At 45.5% G+C, this 18,764-nt stretch overlaps 1 protein-coding gene across 1 annotated transcript; it reads left to right on the top strand.

Moving 5' to 3' along the window:
• The first annotated feature begins 245 nt into the window (after positions 1-245).
• On the top strand, positions 246-18,364 carry LOC142589736 (uncharacterized). Its single transcript, XM_075701303.1, has 5 exons — positions 246-564; positions 894-981; positions 4,058-4,176; positions 14,065-14,130; positions 16,798-18,364. The coding sequence occupies exons 1-5, from the start codon at positions 501-503 to the stop codon at positions 16,848-16,850; spliced, it is 390 nt and encodes a 129-aa protein (XP_075557418.1). The 5' UTR covers positions 246-500; the 3' UTR covers positions 16,851-18,364.
• The last annotated feature ends 400 nt before the right edge of the window (positions 18,365-18,764 follow it).

Raw genomic sequence — 18,764 nt, 5'->3', positions numbered from 1 at the left:
TGTAGTTTCCCTACTTTTCTTCCACCAATCCTCCAATCGCCTCTTACTGATGTCTATTGCGGACCTGTTTGCTTTACCATTGCTCCCGCTGAACCCAAGGGCTTCAAGGAGGCCAGTGGTGCCTAAATCGACCGCTGGATAGATGTCTTTACATTCTAATAAAATATGCTCCGTCGTTTCCCTAGCTTTACCGCAGCAAGCACTTGATCGATTGCAGCGCCAATGCGACCCATCGGCGGTGGCTTTTAGAAATGCCCGCCGACGCTGCCGCTGTTGCAACTGTTGTGCTTCTTTGACAGGAGAAAGAGAAAACCGTGGCAGTGGTCTGCTGAATGGGCGATACGCCACCGTAGGGCTTATTTACCGATAGACTACTGGTTGCGCGGCGAATTCATCAACGATCGCATAGTTCTGTTGGAGAATGACGAACAGTCATCGGGGCGCCGTCCGTCGATCGCCGTGAGCAAGAAGCGCAAGCGAAGAAGTTATTCATTTTTAGCATGTTCGCCGTTTCGAAAGGTGTTCCCGCGAACAATGTCGCTCTGCTGAGGGGCCGCGCTTCGGGTAAGTCCTCTTCCCCGCCTTGCAGCAGGCGAGATCGTGAGGTGTTTTAACTCGGGAACGCGGACGATGTAGTCTTTCTCGCCTCTCCGCGTTGGCGAGCAAGTTCGCGAACGTGCTCGGTGCGAGGAATTTCGCGCTGGCCCATAGAGCGGGGGGCGAAACAAAAAATAGAAAGGAAAAATAAAGTGAGCTGCGATCTCGCCACCCGTGTTCTTCTGGGGAGGTGTACGGGCGTTGAATGAACAGCAGGCGACGGTGTTTTCATCTCGGGGTCTTGGCCGTGTATCGCGATTCTCACGACGCCACGTTTCCGTTGCCGCCTTTTGCAGGCGTCTCTTCGTACAAGGCGGGAAACCAACAAGACCCACAGCAGCAGCAACAGCAGCGGACAAACTTTCAGCGGCCTGCGGAGATGAGGTGAGTTCTCGCGTTTGCTTGGCGGGGAGTGTGCGAGGGGCCGATCTCTTTCTGTGTAGAATTGGAGGGGTTTTCCTCGGTCGTTGGCTCTGCCCAGCGCGCGTGCGTGCGTTCGTCGGTCGACGTGACACATCGCACGCCGTCTCGCGCGGTTCACGGGGTCAGGCCTAAAAGTCGCCGATCGCTTGTCACGCCTCCGGCTTGTCGGTGTCGCTTTTGTTGACGTACGCTCGCTCAGCGGGCGCCGGATGACGCGAAATCCCGAGCTGTAACCAAACGCGAGCCCCTTTGTGATAGCCGATCTCTCGCTTATGCGTTTACCGTACGGAGATTTGCTGCCGTCTGCATGGTTTCGCTATCTTCGCTAATGCAGTCGGAAGATGTTTTGCATGTTCCCGTTCCATGCTGGGGTGTTCAGATTATCATTTCGTATCAGTGAATTTGCGTATCAATTATTTGTCTTGCAACAGCAAACTTACGCCGAATGGTTCGCCCTGCAAGTCCGAAAAGTAGGTCGACATCCTCGGAGGGAAAACCCGTTCTGCTAGGACGTGATTCGCGCTGTTTACAGCTCCGTAACTGCTCGAAGTACGATCAACTGTGTAGTACCGGCCTTGGACCGCGAAGTATTTTGCGCTGCGAAATGAGGTCAGAAGTGTTTCCTGCCTTGTGTGACGACGAGAGATCAGAACGGTGCTTTAGTATCGGCAGTTGGTTACGTCTGGTTACGCCCAGTGACGTATGTCTTTGGGACGGTATCTAATGATGCCATGCTAAGAGGTTGCGTAGCACGTACTGTTATGTTTGACATGTGGTTATGCCGAGTGCCCTACTGCGTTTTTGGTGTCTTTACTTTTCTAATTAGCTGCTCCGATATCTGCAGAAATCACTAGCTCTCATTCCATGTGAAGAGTGACGGTAAGAGTCATTGCTACATGACTCCTTTTGCATGGAAGCGCCGTGCAATTTGATTCAAATGTTTCTATGCAGCAAAACTGAGCGTATGTATAAAAGATGCACACTGGCGTAGTACCAGCTTGATTCATACACTGGGTCACTAAGAGGCAGGAGTAAACACCACAGTGAGATGCAGTGCCGTATTTTGAGTCGCTCACGTTCGACAAACACCGAGTGGCTAAATCGGCAGCAAGAATAGCCAGTGAGGCGTCGCACGAAACTGAAAGTATCCCCTAATGTGATCGGTAGGGAACACAATCCCTGTTCCGATTTATTACAGCTTTTTACCAATTATACATATCCTATTGCAGAAGTTCACTATATATTTTTACATATTTTCGCACCTGGTCTGTCACATGTAGGCTAGCAAGACTTCTCTCTCTGCTAAATAGTGTGTCACATGTGGAAGAAAACTGTAGGTATGCACCAAGTAATTTGATGTAAAATTAAGTCAGTAAAATACGATACGAATAAGTGTAGCAAAATACGATGCAGTAATTAGACGGAAATACTACATGGAAAGCCTCACACGTAAGTACCTATTTACCACCAGATGAGTAGAATGGCACATTCCTGCGACCAGTGTCCACATTGGATCACTTGTTTTCATTACCAAAACATATTATGTCAGATGCTGGAGGCACAGACGGGTGCAAACAGTTCACTTTCACGTAACCACGTGTCCACAAGTTGTAGTTATAATTAGTTATTGTAGTTCCGCAAACTGTGACCGTTGCTGTGATTACACTCCGTGAGTAGCTTTCACAGCATTTCCTGCTGGGGTGTGAAAGGAAGTATGGTCGTTTGTGTACGAGAGCATATGTTGAAATGAAGTCGAGGGTTCGACGGAAGCCCGTCTGGTCGGGATGAAACATGAAGCAATAAAATGACGGACACTGACCAAAAGAAGTACTAAAAGAGGATTAGTACATCTAAAGGACATTGCGGCTTCCATACGGAAGCCTTGTTCATAATGGGATGAATGAAATTTCACAGAAGCTTATGTATTCTTCAGAACATGAGAGCATATGTTAGTAGGTACAGCATATCAGAAGACTTAAGACATCCCTTCATAATTTACGTACTTATAATGCATAAGTCATGCCTGGCATTTGGTTGGTGGGTTTTTACTTCCCGAAGCAACGCAGGGGCTCCGAGAGTGAACAGCTGTATATGAATTTTGACCCCCTGAGTTTCTTCTGCATGCACTCAAAGCAATGTACACAAGCATTTTTGCATTCTGCTGCCATCAGAAGCTAGCCACGGCGGTCAGGAATTGGACCTGCAATGTTGGCTCAGAAGCCGACCGTCACATCTACTGAGCCACCACAGCAAGTCGTAACTAACGTGCTATCACTCCGAGCCATGCAAAATTCTAAAAGCTAGCATTTGTGTGGGCCAGTCAGATGAGCAAGCACAGTGGCGCACTGTAGCTGCATTGCACATGGACTAGTTGTCTGTTGCTCGGGGCTGTGAATAGATGGCTCAAACACACCTTGCAGTGTGATATCTAATAGTGTACGAGTGAGCAAGCACTTCAGATAATAATGTTTCTGCACCACAAGCAGCGTTAAACACATCTTTCTTGCCACATACAGATAGCTGAATTGTAACATCCTTTGTGCTCATGCAGGAACACCCCCAGTTTTAGTTTTAGCTCGAGTAAGAGCACAGGAGCGCGTGTTTGTTGACAAGGCTAGTCCAATGGCAGATGAAATACTAGCATTGTACATGAGAGGGTCCAATTTCCTGTCATTTATTCTAAGCACTAAGCAGAAGTTTAATATTCCAGGGATGAAGCAGAAGTCCACCATGTTCATTGTCCTTGCTGCTGCAAAACTGAAACTGTGCCATAGTGCATATTTTTAACACAACACAGTTTAGCACGAGTCCCGGAGAAGTAATGTTAACCACTGCCTTCTCCAATTGCCGAAGCTTGTTGCGCCAATGCTGTTTTTTATCAATGACTACACTTGTTTGGGTACAACGTTGAGTTGCAATTGTAAGCCACCCCTGAGGCCAGCTACACGGAAGTGTTAGGACTTGGATAACTCTATCAATGTCTCGTTTTTGTTTGGCCACTTGTGTCATTGTTCTTTTTCGCTCCGTCTCGCTGCAGTGCCTCACGGCCGCCCTACAGCCAAGCCAACGGGCGGCGGTCGCAGAGCGGTGTCAGGGGCGACGCACCTGACGCTGCCTCGCAGAACCACGAGCAAGTCGTCGGCTACCTGCAAACCAGTGAGCATCCTGTTTTTCTTTTTGATGAAGACATGATGCGGAAGGCATCCTAACAGGGTACAGAAGGCAAATAGTAACGCCATATATTCCATACCTACCAACTCTCCTGCAACTTTGTCGGGGAGATTCCCAAATTCTGACCGACCATCCCGATTGTATGGGTACAGTTGTTAATCTCCTGAAAAACTGCCCGAACCCCACCGCAAACACACACAGTAAGAAAAAAAATTAAGAAGGAACTTAGAAAAGGAAAGGAAATTAAAAAGCTGCATCGTAATCGCCATTCCGCGCTAAGTTGCTAGCCGACGGCACATTGTAATCCAAGCCATTTGTGGGTAGTTAAAATGTAGGCCTAATACAGCTCGCTTCAGATCGGGACATGCATTGAGGAGTGTATGTGTGCAAAGGTCTAATATCTGTTGCATAATGGCTGGTTCTTTTAAGTCAGCTTTGCCACGCTACAGCTGTGGTGTGCAGTTAAGCATATTGAGAGTATAAAGAAGCCATTGCCACGGGAAATAGTATGTGTTCCTTTATGCACGCATGCAGGCGCCTTCTCTGGTCGCAGTAAGGGGGCCAGGACGTCTAGTAACACCCGCCGTGGTTGCTCAGTGGCTATGGTGTTAGGCTGCTGAGCACGAGGTCGCGGGATCGAATCCCGGCCACGGCGGCCGCGTTTTGATGGAGGCGAAATGCGAAAACACCCGTGTACTTAGATTTAGGTGCACGTTAAAGAACCCCAGGTGGTCAAAATTTCCGGAGTCCTCCACTACGGCGTGCCTCATAATCAGAAAGTGGTTTTGGCACGTAAAACCCCATAATTTAGGACATCTAGTAACTGTACTTGTAGCCCTTCAGAGCTGTTTTTGGCACTGTTGTGGCAATTCGAGCCTTTCTTTTGCTTACTTTGCGTGCCCCATGTATGTATGAAACAATAACGTGGATTAGTATGCATCCCTCGATTAACAATGCGCACAATGCCATCTGCAGTCACAGTGCGAGCACCGAGACATCTATTAACTGTACTGGCAGCTATTCAGAGATATTTTTGACGTTTCTGTGGAGCAGAACAGTAAAAGTTTCAGAGTCCCCATGTTGGCAGGTATGATATTCTAAAATTTTGCTCCATTTGACTCGCCCTTTGAACTATGGAGTAACACTGCTACTCAACACAACACTTTTTAACACTCCAAGAGGATTATGAAACTTCATTATGAAAAGTGTCTATGTGAATTCACTAGCAATTCCTTGTTTCTGGAATTGCTGAAAAGCGTAACTAAGTACACTTTGCACAAATATGACAGTTTTATATATCAATAATGTAAAATCAAAATACGCATATCTGAAGCTTATCTGAGATCTCCGCATGTCTCGGACAGTTTCCAGACATCATGAAAAGCGGTAATTTTACCATTCTTTTCTTCAAGGCTAGGTTAAATGCACAAAAGTTGACTTATCTTTTGCTCACGAACGTTGCAAGTTGCTCGTATGGCAGAATGGTTTTTGATACACTGATCGCAATGCTAACCCTAAAATCCCACGCCACCCGGATGCGAGACTGCTGTGTGACTCGCTAGCATCGGAAGTGCTTGTTGTACATTTTTATTCAAAGGAAACGTAGTAAACTAGCCTGCATGAATATTCCATCAATGCAGTTTACTGCGAATTGTGTGTGAACATGCCCGGCCGCCTGTCCGTTACAATACCAACAATGTTCCACTTCAACAGCTGGTCTTCATACGTGGGCAACCACCCAGACGGACTGTTGCATTTCGAAATCGACTTCCTGTTGGAACCAGTCTCGACCACCCTAAAGAGTGCAGTCGAACCCACTCATAACAATATTCAAGTGCCATGAAAATTTCGTTGTTATAACCCGGTTGCATGGAAAAAATCTAAATAGGTGGTTGGCAGAGCTGTTGTGAGAAAACTATAATGGCGGGGAGGCCAGTGTCCCTCCCCACCACCTTCCGCCATCTGGCTGCTGATTGTGCTTACTCATTTAACTGCTTCCTGGGTGCTCCAATCACGTGTGACAAGCCACGGCTGTCTGTGTTAAATAATGGCACTGCTATAACTGCAAAGAGGAGTCACGAGTGGCAAGCGATATGCAAGCACCGCCGAGGCAGTGTTTTGGTGGCCCCAAAAAGGGCCTTTTAAAAAATGCGAGGAGGTTGCCGCAGCAGCCTGTCTGCTTGAAAAATACAGAAGAAATGCTGAGGTGAGATCGCCACAACCGTCTCGCCACGTACGTTGCACTGCATTGCACAAGAAAACCCTATGTCCATCAGCCTTGCCAACATCCTTCTCCAAGGTGTTCAGGTGCTCCACTTAGGGCAGCGGAAGGTTCCTCGCGAAAACGAAGCCCCAGAAGGACTGAATCATTTGCCGGGCCTCCTGTGAAGACAACGTTGAGGCAGCCTGCCCTACCGCATCATCGCTGTTGTCATCGCCATCGCTATGCGATGCAAACATGTTTGCGACGATCGCCTCGTTAGTTAGAAGCACTTAGTTTCCAAATCTGTAGCTGTGCGCTTTCTTTTCACCGGCAACGTCGTGCATTGCCGCTTATTACCGGATAGGTCCGTCATCGTCCGTTTCGGCGGCGAGTCAAAAGAGGCTGAGAAACCATGTGGCCAGGAATGATTTCGATGCAACCTACAAAAACGAACACTGGCGATTACACTGTTTGCAGAACTACGCTGAATGAGGAGACAACGAGCAAGATGTGAGCAGCACAGTTGGCGCGATCCATTCGTGTTTTGGAGAGTAGCACAGCATAGAGATATGGGGCGCAGCCCATTCGTGTTCGTAGGGGTGGAAGGGCGACGGGAGAGAGGCGCACGGAGAAGGCTGGAAAATGAGCGCACGGCGGCCATTCGAGCAGCGGGCTATCGTGCAGCGGCTCGAATTTCTCGTTTTATTTTTTTATTTTCAAGGATTTCGCATTTCACTACCTTTTGGCTCGGACACTGAGCGGCCAGTCTTCTTCATTATAACCGATAATGCGACATCGGGGCATTGTAGTATGCAGGTTATTTCACCATGCAAAACTTACAAGAGTTCACGGTGCAGCACCTTTTCATTGTTATAACCAATATGTTGTTAAAACCAACATCGTTATAAGTGGGTCGGACGGTATGCGCTTCTCTTGCGCGGTCAGCGCCTTGCAGCCTGCTATATGTCCCTTCATTATCAGCTCTTTCCCTCCAGTCACTGCATCACTGTCTGACGGCACCACACATACACTGTTAGTTTCGAAAGTCACTTTCAGCTTGCAGAACATCCGTGTTGCCAAACACGTGCAACCGTGCAATTTCGAATTAAATGTCCTCTGCGTGGGCCCACAAAGCGCGCAGAGGTTAGTCTGCTGCTCTAATGGCCTTCGCAGAAAATGTGAATGTGGAGTTGTGTGGTTTTGTTGAGTTCAAACTGTGATGTAAAGATCCGTTGAAGTGGAGGTTGGGGTCGGATTCCTTTTGGCTGCTTGCATAATCCTAAAATGCCGCTTGCAGTAAGCCCTTGTCTACAAGAAGACAAACCCAGTGGCACAGTATCTCTAGTTAGGCATCCCATGCCCAACACCACTGGTTGAAAAGATCTCTCATCCACGCTTTCTTGTGGAATGTGTATCGAACTGGGAGGCCTTTTGCAGAGTGGCAATCTGTTGGTGCCAAGAATGAATGGTTGCAGCTTGCATGAGCCATGCATATGGAGAGCGATCAAAAACTGAGAGCTCCCTGCTCATTTGTCCTCCATGGCATGTACTGCCTTTCAGATTCGATGTCTTGTTTGAACAGTGGCAAAGGCTTGTCACCATTAAATAGCTTCGAATATGCGAGAAGTGATTGTGCCTCTGTTTGGAGAGGCACACTTACAGGTGCACTGTTCACCATATCGAATGTGGCGGTGAACAGGAGTTTGATGTACACATAGTATGTCACTATACTTTTGCATAGGACTTTTAAGGAGGTTTTACAACTGTTCGATACAGACAATAATTCAATATGTCTAAGTTTGATATATATGGAATTGGCTTTATTAGCAATCTATCGTGGTTAGTGTGTATGTGTTGACAATATGTTTAGCAAGGTTGTTGCCACGGTGGGCAGTGGTGATGCAACAGCTCTCCATTGATAGAACACATCCATTTTGGAACCATCATAATGAGGAGAGATCTGGCCTACAAGTAGCCATAGCGGCATCTTTCACAGTGCAGAAGTACAGCAAGAGAAGCAAACGAAAAATTCGCATCAGAATTCATTACTGCTGACGCATGGACACAGGAAGTGCTCCTACTGGCTGATGCAGATTTGAATCGCCGACTCATGTTTCACGTGGATTTTGACAGCGACGAGCTGTCCATTTCTTTGTCCTGTAGGAGTTTGGCTGTCAAGGTAGGAGGCGACGGTGGCTTGTGTTAGTTTCACTAATGTGGCCAAAATTTACAATTGAAAATGGCAGAGTGGTGGTATTGGAGATAAAAGATAGAGAGAGAGGCTTAGTTGCATGTGTATGACCTCCATCTCGTCGCAATATGTCCACCACCCCATAATTTCTGGCAGAACCCTGTGGTTTATATTAATGATCATTATAAAAGCCGGCACACACCCAGTGACCCAAGTTGGCATCAAAGACAGTTATTCGTGAGCAGCGTATCATCATCAGCAGCAGCAGCCTTGCTACACCCACTGCAAGGCAAAGGCCTCTCCCATACTTCTCCAACTGCCCCGGTCATGTGCTAATGGTGGCCATGTTGTCCCTGCAAACTTCTTAATCTCACCCGCCCACCTTTCTGCCGCTCCCTGCTAACCAGTGGCACATACCCAGTCACATAACTTGGTCCAGTGGTTGGTTTTGGAGCCGGTTGCCTCAGCACAGCAGCATGACACTGCACATTTGTCTATGCACTACTCATTGACCCAACTTGCCAAGCAAAAGGTTAGCTGTGGACATAGGTATAGGTAGGTAGATGCACAGATACATTCAGACATACCGCAAACTGGGGGAAGTTGCCAAAGAATGCTAAAAGCATTACAGTTAAAATCTCGATATAATGCATCACGTGGGACTGCTGAAAATTGTTCTTTGTTCTGAAGTCTAGTGAAAGCCCCCAAATTAACCGTTCCGCCCATCCACCCATCGATTCATAAGTTGTCACGATTTGAGCTATCCATGAAAGCGCTGTTGGCTGTCTGCCCACGCTGTTGCTATTTTCCATAGATTCTGTCGCCACACACCACCAAAGCACCATGCAGTAAGAGTGACGCACGCAATGCAGATGCCGAGAAAACTACTGATAGAAAGGAAGCTCCATGTCGCTTCCAAAGTGCAGTGTTTCTTGTTTGTTTGTTTTTCGCATTCCTTCCTGTGGATACCGCAGTTGTCTCACTCGAGGTGGACACCTGAACTATTCCAAAGAGCAAGCGAGCGTAAACGACACCGTCCGGAAAGTGCCAAGTGCGACCATGTGGCATCCTCGCCAGTACGGAGGTTACATTTCTCCACACGTGTAGCAAATACAGCCACAGAAAGAAGCGAGAGAGAAAGAGTCATGTGCAGAAACAAGGGGAAAGGAGGGAGAGTCGCAGCTCCGTTGCTAGGCGACATTTGCCTGGGCAGAGCATGCACTTGCAAAACCTGATGCCTCATCGCCTCCGGAATAGATTTTTAAAAAATTCTCTCCCCCATTCTTTTACTGAATGCCGTCTCGGGTTTGCCGTACGCCGCGATGTCCACTTCCTGCACCTTGTTGTCTGCTAGCCTACTGTTTCGGCAGCCGAAGAGAATCCCCTGATTTTGGAATATTAGTTCGTAGTACTGAGGTGTTGTTAACATGAGACAGAAAAGAATAACAGCCGTTATTCTGAAAAGTATGGTGTTCTGAAGTTCATAGTACTGAAATACTTTACGTTGAAACCATAAGAAGTCAGCAGGGGATTTCTGAAAAGTTCGTTAATGTGATGTTCGTAGTAACGAGATTTCACTGTAATAGCTGTGAGAAAAGCTATGAGTTACTGTTTGAACACAGAGGAGGTGTACAGATGAAGGCGAGGAATTCGCAAACATTCGAAGCACCATTCTGAGCAAGTTAAGACGGCTGTCTACTTCAACATGTCTCTTCTGGTGGGGTAGTGAACTGGATTGCGGTGGCGTTAGGTGACCTTGCGGCTGAGGCCGAAAATGTGAGCATTCTGAAAGCGCAACAACTTAACCGTGCTGTGAAGAAGGGAGGACAGTGCACTGTGGGAACAATTCAGTGACAAAGAAAGTAGCGATGTCAGTGGGTGGACGAAGGACAAGTTTTGGGCGCCACCTTTCTGCCATCAGGTGACATCTCGTGTATGTGAACAGATTTTCATCTAGTCGTGAAACAATATTTACAGGTGGTTGCAAGGTTTCGGTCGTCTTTCCAGAGCGCTCATTCATTATCAGATCTAGTATATCTTCTGTGTTGTTTTATGTGGCGCCAGGCGCACGTCCACCGAGATGGCTTTTGCATCAGTTTAAACTACATGTGGGGTTTTCAGTCTAGCAAAACTGTGCTCGTATCCTATGTATTCTTGTGGCTACAGCTTAGACCGCTTGTAACGTCTTATAGTGCAAAACCAGCTTACTCCGATAGTAAGCTGGTTCAAGCTGGAGGGTAAATGGTACAAAACCGTTTACCCTCCCCTAGAACTTCACGTAATATGCATAATGCTTACAGTGCAGCCGCATAGGCAGAAAATGTTGGTTATAATGTGATTTCCGCGGGAGAATCCCACAGCCAAGCGCGGTAGCAAGCTTGCTTCTCAATGAGGTGCACCACCAATGGCAGGGGAAAGCGAGAAGGGTGATGCGGGGGAGGAGATGTAGAACAAACAGATAAACAAATCAAGAAGGTGGAGGCAGCAGCCCAGTGCGAGTGCGTGAGGGTTGCCAAAGCAACGGAGAAGCCTTTCCTTGGCAGCTGATCAGCAGTGCACGTTTCAAACTGAACCAGACATTGCACCTGCAACCTTGACAGTTTACGCAGTGTTCTGCAAATTTAGTTTCCAGCTTTCAGACTTTACATCAACATGTGAGCTTTTGCCATTCCTAGCAGTGCGCCCACCTAGAAACTTGGTAGGCGTTCACAATACTTGTGGCTGATCACCTGAAAAGCCAACCTCCATTTACATGTGCTGCTGTCAGTTTAACCTGTGCACGAGACAGCATTTGTACTCCATTTTGGTTCTGCAGCTTTGCGTGGATGGCTGCAAAGGACCATGTACCCTCTGCTATTGCGGTTTCGTGCGCATGTGACAGAATACAGTAGACTTCCATTAATTTGACTCCAGTTAAGGGGAAGCTTTAGCGTGGGTGCTCCTGCCTAAATACATGTAAAAGGAGAGTTAGTTTTTCTCGGCAACCACTGCACCGAATTTGACGAGGTTTGTTGCATTTAAAAGAAAAACATAAAATCTAGTGACTGTTGGTATTTCATTTTTGATTTAGGTCCTCAATTTTTTATTAAAATTACAAAAATCTAAACTTTTGAGAAAACGAAACTATCAAGTTTACAATTCTGTAACTCAGCAACGAAATATGATAATACAATTCTGTGAATTTTATCTGATAGTGTATCTAAAGTGGACAAAATTGATATGTTACACATGAATCTGAAAAAATATTGTAATATGCAAATACAGCTTTTGTAGAACACTAAAATGTAACTTTCTCTCTCAAATGCAACAGATTTCATTAATATTGGTCCAGGGGTTATCTCAGAAAAACGTTTTTGCGTTTTACATGTATTTGAATAGGCCGCTTAACTCTGGTTTTTCAGTTCGATCCTGCATGGGCCAGCGCCCACGTGCCAAAACGTTTGTTATTTTGATCATTAAATTGGCATTTGCCAAATAATTCGAACTTGACCAGTCTGCATGCAGCCGTCTGACCCATATGGTGACACCAATAGGAACCCCTATAGAGTGGCAGCATCTGTCTGGCGGAGCTTAGGGGAATGTGATGCATTGAACACAGGCCCTCTCCCGCCATAAACACCTATTTTCAGTCCGCCCTAGGAAGATTTTCAAGGAATAATGGTAGCTCACAATGTCCGATTCCTGTGTTTACCCAATTATAATGGGCACTGTTTGTTTTCCAAGAAAATTGGGCCTGAAATTGCCTGTGCTGTGCAGTCGAATGCGAACCGATAACCGCCTTCATGGAATTCGTATGCTTTACAGCAGAACATGGCTGTATTGCAATGAAGCTGGCCTAAAGAAACCAGCCATCATTAAAAAAAATAGGGTGTGCGTTTGATTTTCGCTTTGGTTAGGAGCTTTAACTGATTTCTGCATCGGTTTTCTACTTTGAACACAGAAATTTGCTGTATGTTTCATTCGAAAGCATATTAAACTTGAGCAGATACTGCGAAATACATCAGTAATGTGTTTCAGTATTTTTCTGCATTTTGTTTATTTCGACCCACTGGATAATTAAATCAATTTCGTCAGCCCCCATCAGGGTCGAATTAACAGAACAGTGAACTTAGGGAAAATTTTATTCGACGTTGGACATGCCTTGTTATAATTAGGAACAATCGCGTGTCGTTGCCCAGGCTGAAATTTTAGTGATGCCTCTGTATTGTATACCATATTTTGTGTCTGTAACAAGGTTCCTTGTTTGTTTGTGAAACTTTTTTTTTTTCTGTGCAGCATGGGCTTTTTGTAGTATGTTTGTTTCTGTTTTTAAGGTTTGAATGCTCTCTTTTCTCATCCCTTGCCACGTCTTTGTTGCAAGCTGCTGACCTCTGTTATCTTTATATCTGTGTTAACAGTCTACTAAACTTCTCTTTAGCACCACGCTCAGGAAAGCCTGGGAGAGCTTGGTATGAAAGCTTTGCTTTTAAACATATTATGCAGATCCAGCGCACATTTCGGAATCTGTGAAGCAAAACTTTCTTAAAGTGGTTAATGAAAGGCTTTAAATTTGCTCGTTTCATTCCTGCATCCTTGGTGTAAAGGAAAAGGGCATGTCCACGCACCTGCACGCTTGCACAACTGTGCTACACAATGTGCCAACTCTTATGTTGCCTTGTGCATCTTCATGTCTTATGTATTTTAAGTGTACTGCCTCCTTCTCCACATGCAGAGATCACCTCAGACAGGTAGTTGGCATTGACATGATAGAATGTTGCGTGCAATTGCGGCCTAATGGTTACGAAAGCAGGCATACAATGGTGAGACAGGTTTGCTTTGTTAAAGGAATTGTCCTCTTGAAGACGTATATTTGTTGTAATAAGTATATTTTGGTACCACTTGTTTTATCGCTGAGCAGTGCCATCAAAAACAAGGCTAGCAACCTGCACATGTAAATATAAAGGTAGTAAAGATGGTTTCTTTACAGCAATGATGCAGGAATGAAATGGGAAAATTTATAGCATTTGATTAACTGCTTCAGGTTGAAAGATGTGTGTTGGGTGTGCATAATTTTAGCTGCAGCTAGCTGGAACTAAGCAGAAACAGTGGGCAAAACAGCTTTAACAGGCCCGTCTTGCAAGTATTTGAGAGCGGCAGTTCCATTTCCCCAGGTGCGTGGCTGTGGCTACCACACAGTATGTTGCCAGGTCGCATTAAAAGCCTGTTATAATTTCTTGTGATAAACACATCTTTTCAGACCCCATTCAGCCTGCCCCCCCCCCCCCTCCTGCATTATATTCACAGTTGTGTTGTATATGTGCATATAGGGCACTCACTCCTGCCCATGTGTTGCTGTAATGCGCGCACAAATACAAGGTGAATGCTCCACTTCTCAGGAATACGGGGTCCAGTGGCACTTGTTTGCTGGGTCGCAAAATGTGCTTGGCTTGTTTTCACAAAGCTTGTGGTCGTAAGACACTGTTGCTTCTGTTTCTTGCAGTGTGGAAGCGTACGTGCACCCAGTTGGAGCAGTCGCAACAAGCCACGGCAGCCTGTGATGGAAATTGTGAGCACTTCCTTACATTCACTGTTGATGGTGGCATCGGTGCTTGCAGTATAGCATTCACCAATTGCGTCTGTGCACAGCGACAAAAGCCACTGGAGAAAAGGTGGCTTGGCAGCGCCTAGACATGGACAGGCCAGCCCACGGGCTACGCACAGCTAATTGTGGGCAATAAGTTCCACACAGTTCAAGCCATTACGCGCAGTACAGACGAGAGTGCGCCAATGTCTTAAGAGGATTGAACAAAGTTGCGCTGGGTAGGAGGAGCTTGCCGATTTTTCTAGATTGGTAAATGTCCTGTGCAAGAAAACGAAAGGCCTCCAGCATATATTGCCGTAGGTTGCCATTTATTGCCATATATTGCCATAGGCATTGTGCAAGTAGGTACAGTTGCAATTTCAAGTGAGTCGCACATTCCACGGTGCCTGGCGTTGCTCGAGCTAGCATGTCGTATCTGAGAGAGATGCAGTATTGCCAGAACTTGTGTGGAAGACAGCAAGGACAATTTGTCAAAAGCTTCAGCAGCCTGTGCCTGTCCGATGCACTCTTTGTTCAGCCATTATTTAAGCGCTGTCAGTTATTTGATCTGCATACTGGTAAGTTAGCCTTTTGCACCATGCCAATACTCCTACTTTATGGAGAGGCTGGGTAAGCTAGAAAAGATTCAAAAAGAAGAGCCACCTTAAAATTTGCAAACCAACTCGGCATGAAGTGGTGAAGTTGATGCCTTCTGCTTAGGTCGAGAAAATCTTTGATTAGTTGAAATGGACTATGAGTCTAAACCAACCAAAGACCAAACTTAGCCAGGTCCAAGTGCTTGACAGTTAGTCACTATGACAACTATGACACAAATATGAATAAACATATATATAAATCTGTGATGTAACACTGACCTACTGGCAATTGGGTTCGGGCACAAGATTTACAAAGTAGGAGCTTGACCTTAATTTTTCCTTCTAATAATTAACCTAATACCATGAAGCTAATTAAAATAGAGTTTTGAAATACAGTTGACTTCCATTGATTTGACTATCAAGGGGCCGATGAAACTTATCAAGTTATCTGCCTGGACGAAATAATACCAAAACCATCACTTATTGGCATTGGCAGTATTTTCCCATTAATAGCACGCCCTCAAACCAAATGTGCTCTCGCTTTCTATGTGTCCAAAGTAGAAAACTAACATAGAAATGTTGTTAGATATCTTAAACAAAGTCTAAAGCCCAACACGAACCTGCTTTTTTTTTTTTTTTTTTAAACAAGAAATATGGGCAAGAGTCCAATGGTAGACAATTTCATAAAGTCAGCTTCGCCATTATACAGCTGTGTTGTGCTCGTTTGCAACACACAGGCAATTTTCCGCCCAGTTTTCTTGGAAAGCACAAGAAAGGAGCGGGGGTGTTAGAATAGGGCAAAAACAATAATAATAATAATAATGAGACATAATAATGAGACATTGTGCACTGCCATTATTGCTAAAAGGTCTTGGGGCACGCCAAAAATAGCCATTTTCAATGAGAGGTGACACATGTTCAACGTGTTCAGTGTCCCCTACGCTCTGCCAAGACATGCTTCCACTAAAGGGTTCGCTATTAGGGTCACAATAGGGGTCATCCTGGTCATTGTCCGGCAGAGGCCAATTTTAGGATTGCAGTGAAGAAAGTTTAGGTCCCTGTAAATACATGAGCGGTCGCCGGGACCATCGGATGGGATAGAATGAAGAGGAGTGAAATTAATGTAAGTCTACTGTAGCACTTATTTGCCCTAATCTGATTAAGTGTTTCTATTTAGTTTTCGTTACCTTTTACTGTAACTGCAGTTACTAGAGGTTGTAGGCTATCTAGGTTGTGTGACATCACATGAACATCATTGAGCATGCTCAAGGTTCGTGTGCTATGCGCTTTGGCTGTCAGTGCTTGACTGCTTTATTATGCGGCAGGGGTGCACAAAGCAGGCCCTACTAACTTTCAAAATTCAATTGGTTGTCTTTGTCATGCTTGTGCGTGCACCATGAGTCACGCATCTTCCATTTTTGTCACCTTCTTGTGCTGGTTGATCTAGATCCCACCTTGATCTGCCAGAGGGTGGCATTACAGCCTCATTGCACGATTAATGTTTCCTGAAAGTACCATTATGAAAGCTAAGGTGGTTAAATGAGGGGCCTGATTTTTATTAATCATATCAGGAGAAGCCAAAAAACGAGGATGCCAAGGAAAACATGGGGAAATTACTTGTACTTACTAAATGAATTAAAGAAGTGATAAATTAATGGCAATGAAAGTGAATGAAAAAACAACTTGCCGTAGATGGGGAATCATCCCACATCTTCGCATCACACACATAATGCGAAGATGTGGGATCGAATGAAAAATACCCCCCCCTACGGCGAGGTATTTTTTCATCCACTTTTGTTGCCAATAAATTATCATTTCTTTAATTTATTTAGTAAGTACAAGTAATTTCCCCTGTTTTCCTTGGTGTCCTTGTTTGTTGGTTTCTCATGACATTATGAAAGTTGTGGTTCCGGTGATCTTGTTTGACGTTTTAGTGGTAATCTCGTGTGTATTTTATTCTGCCAAGTAAACATAAACATGAGTTATGTGACAGATTGCTATAAGTGCCATGTCACAAGTTGATGCACTGGTAACGTTCTTGTACACCTCCACGCAGATCGCAGTGTCATCTACTACCAGGAGAAAGAACCCGACGAGACACGCAGGTAGTTTGTCAAGTTGGAAAGGCCGTGGGTTCGACACGCAGCACACGTGGGCAGAAGACAGCTTGCCAGTGCGTTGCTTGCTTCACCGAAATCAAGTCCACGGAGAAAGCGCCACACGCTTGCCCTTTGACACAAGTCTTCCGATTGTGTTTAGGCAGGCCACCTCATTTGTGGGGAGCATCGACACTGTGTCGCGTCTGTGACCGTGGTTGGCTGCATTATGGAAGAAGACAAGCAACTGTAAATATTTGACAGCACTGCCGTAAAATGGCTGAATTCATATAAGGACCACCCTCAAATTGGAATGGAAAGATGATGTTTTAGTGCTCAGTACAGTTTAATTGCATTGTGTGATCTAAGCACTGGGACATTTCTTTCAATTAGGCTTGTTTGTCTTTATTTTATGTCCTGTTGACCAACTTGAGATCGCTATGTATACGTCTTGATGGAGAGCTCCATAGCGAGTTTTTATGAGTATTTTATTGATCTTTTTTTTAAATTTAGAATTGTACTGACTTCCCGAGAATGTACCTAATTGTCGGCACTGTGCGGTAAGCAGGTTTTACTCTCCTGTTGGCTTCCGTTAAGTGCCGGCTCGAATCGTCTTTTATTTGTTCATTTATAGTATCTGTACATAGTCTTGTTGGCTGCGAACTTTGAATTCACAATTTTGTAGGGGATTTCGGTGGAATCATCGCTGCTGTTGCAGTCGTGGATACAATTCTTGCCACGTGACCAGTGCCCTCTGCAACGGAACACTTGAGTCACCGACCAAAGAATGTTGGAACATTCGATGCAACTGGCACAAAAGAGCTGCATCTTGGCGCAAATGAAGGAGTGCTGTTTTGCCACTATGCTGTCAATATTTGTGTATACTTGCATGGTGCTGTCTGCAGACGTGGCCACAAGCGAAATCATGAGGTGTGTTTGTTTTGTTGGCACAACTCAGTTTACAGTTGTGTCCGCAGACACAAAAAAACCAGGCCCTGGTGTGCTTTCTGGAGTGCAACTGGCAGCAGCAGTGCAAATCCACATAGGGCACTGTTTGGTTCCCACACGGTTCCGTGCGCTAGCAAGTTTTTGAGGAGAGCGCTGTATAAATCGTGTACAGTATTTATATTTTTATTGTTGCAACACAATCGACTCCCCCACTGTCGCAATCGTTGCGCTGCAAGCTTGCATGACGTGGTACCAGTGGGTGTATTTCTTGTGGCATCCGGAAGACTTGATTAGACGGATCGTCGGTGTCCTGTACACAGACGTGGCAACGGCACAAGGCTTCTCTTCAGCTGCTGTTGCAGGATGTTGGCTCGTGGCCATATGCATTGCTGTTGCAATTGCATTTCATGCAAAAATTGGGCAGTCTTTGTCGCCGAGTTGCGTTTTCTTTTATAGACCTTTACTCATGCGAATGAAGCGCTGCGCTTTACTGATGTCTTCGCAACCTCAACGACACTTGCACTTGGTGCTGAAATCATGATGGTCATGAGTATAATAAAGACTCCTTCACATTTCGCTGCCAATGCCTGCATTTTTTTTTCTTCTGTATTTGGCATGAAGTCCTTGCTGCCAGGATTACTGGGAACCACCTGGACACACACCTGCTTGATGTGCTCCACAAAAGGCTTGAGGGGCTGCTTCTTGACTGCGCATTTTTGGCACACAACCTCATATTTCACATTTGAGACAGAACCTGCCCTGTCATAGCTCGATGCCCTTTGTGCCGCTTCACTGTCTCAGTAGCAGCCGCACATTGCCCACTGTTTTGCTGCGTGAAGTACCAAATGCTGTATGTTGTAAAATGTACCTTTTCATGTTTTCTCTTGGCACATAGTGTTAGCTATATCTCATCATGCAACTTAATTAAGCCAGGAAGCACAACAAAATCGCTGCTCTTGGCAAAGAAAGTAGTATCAGT

The sequence above is a fragment of the Dermacentor variabilis genome, chromosome 8 (genome assembly GCF_050947875.1).
Source record: "Dermacentor variabilis isolate Ectoservices chromosome 8, ASM5094787v1, whole genome shotgun sequence".
Classification (NCBI taxonomy): Eukaryota; Metazoa; Arthropoda; class Arachnida; order Ixodida; family Ixodidae; genus Dermacentor; species Dermacentor variabilis.
The sequence above is the reverse complement of the archived record's forward strand: the minus strand, read 5'-3'. Positions and strand labels throughout refer to the sequence as shown.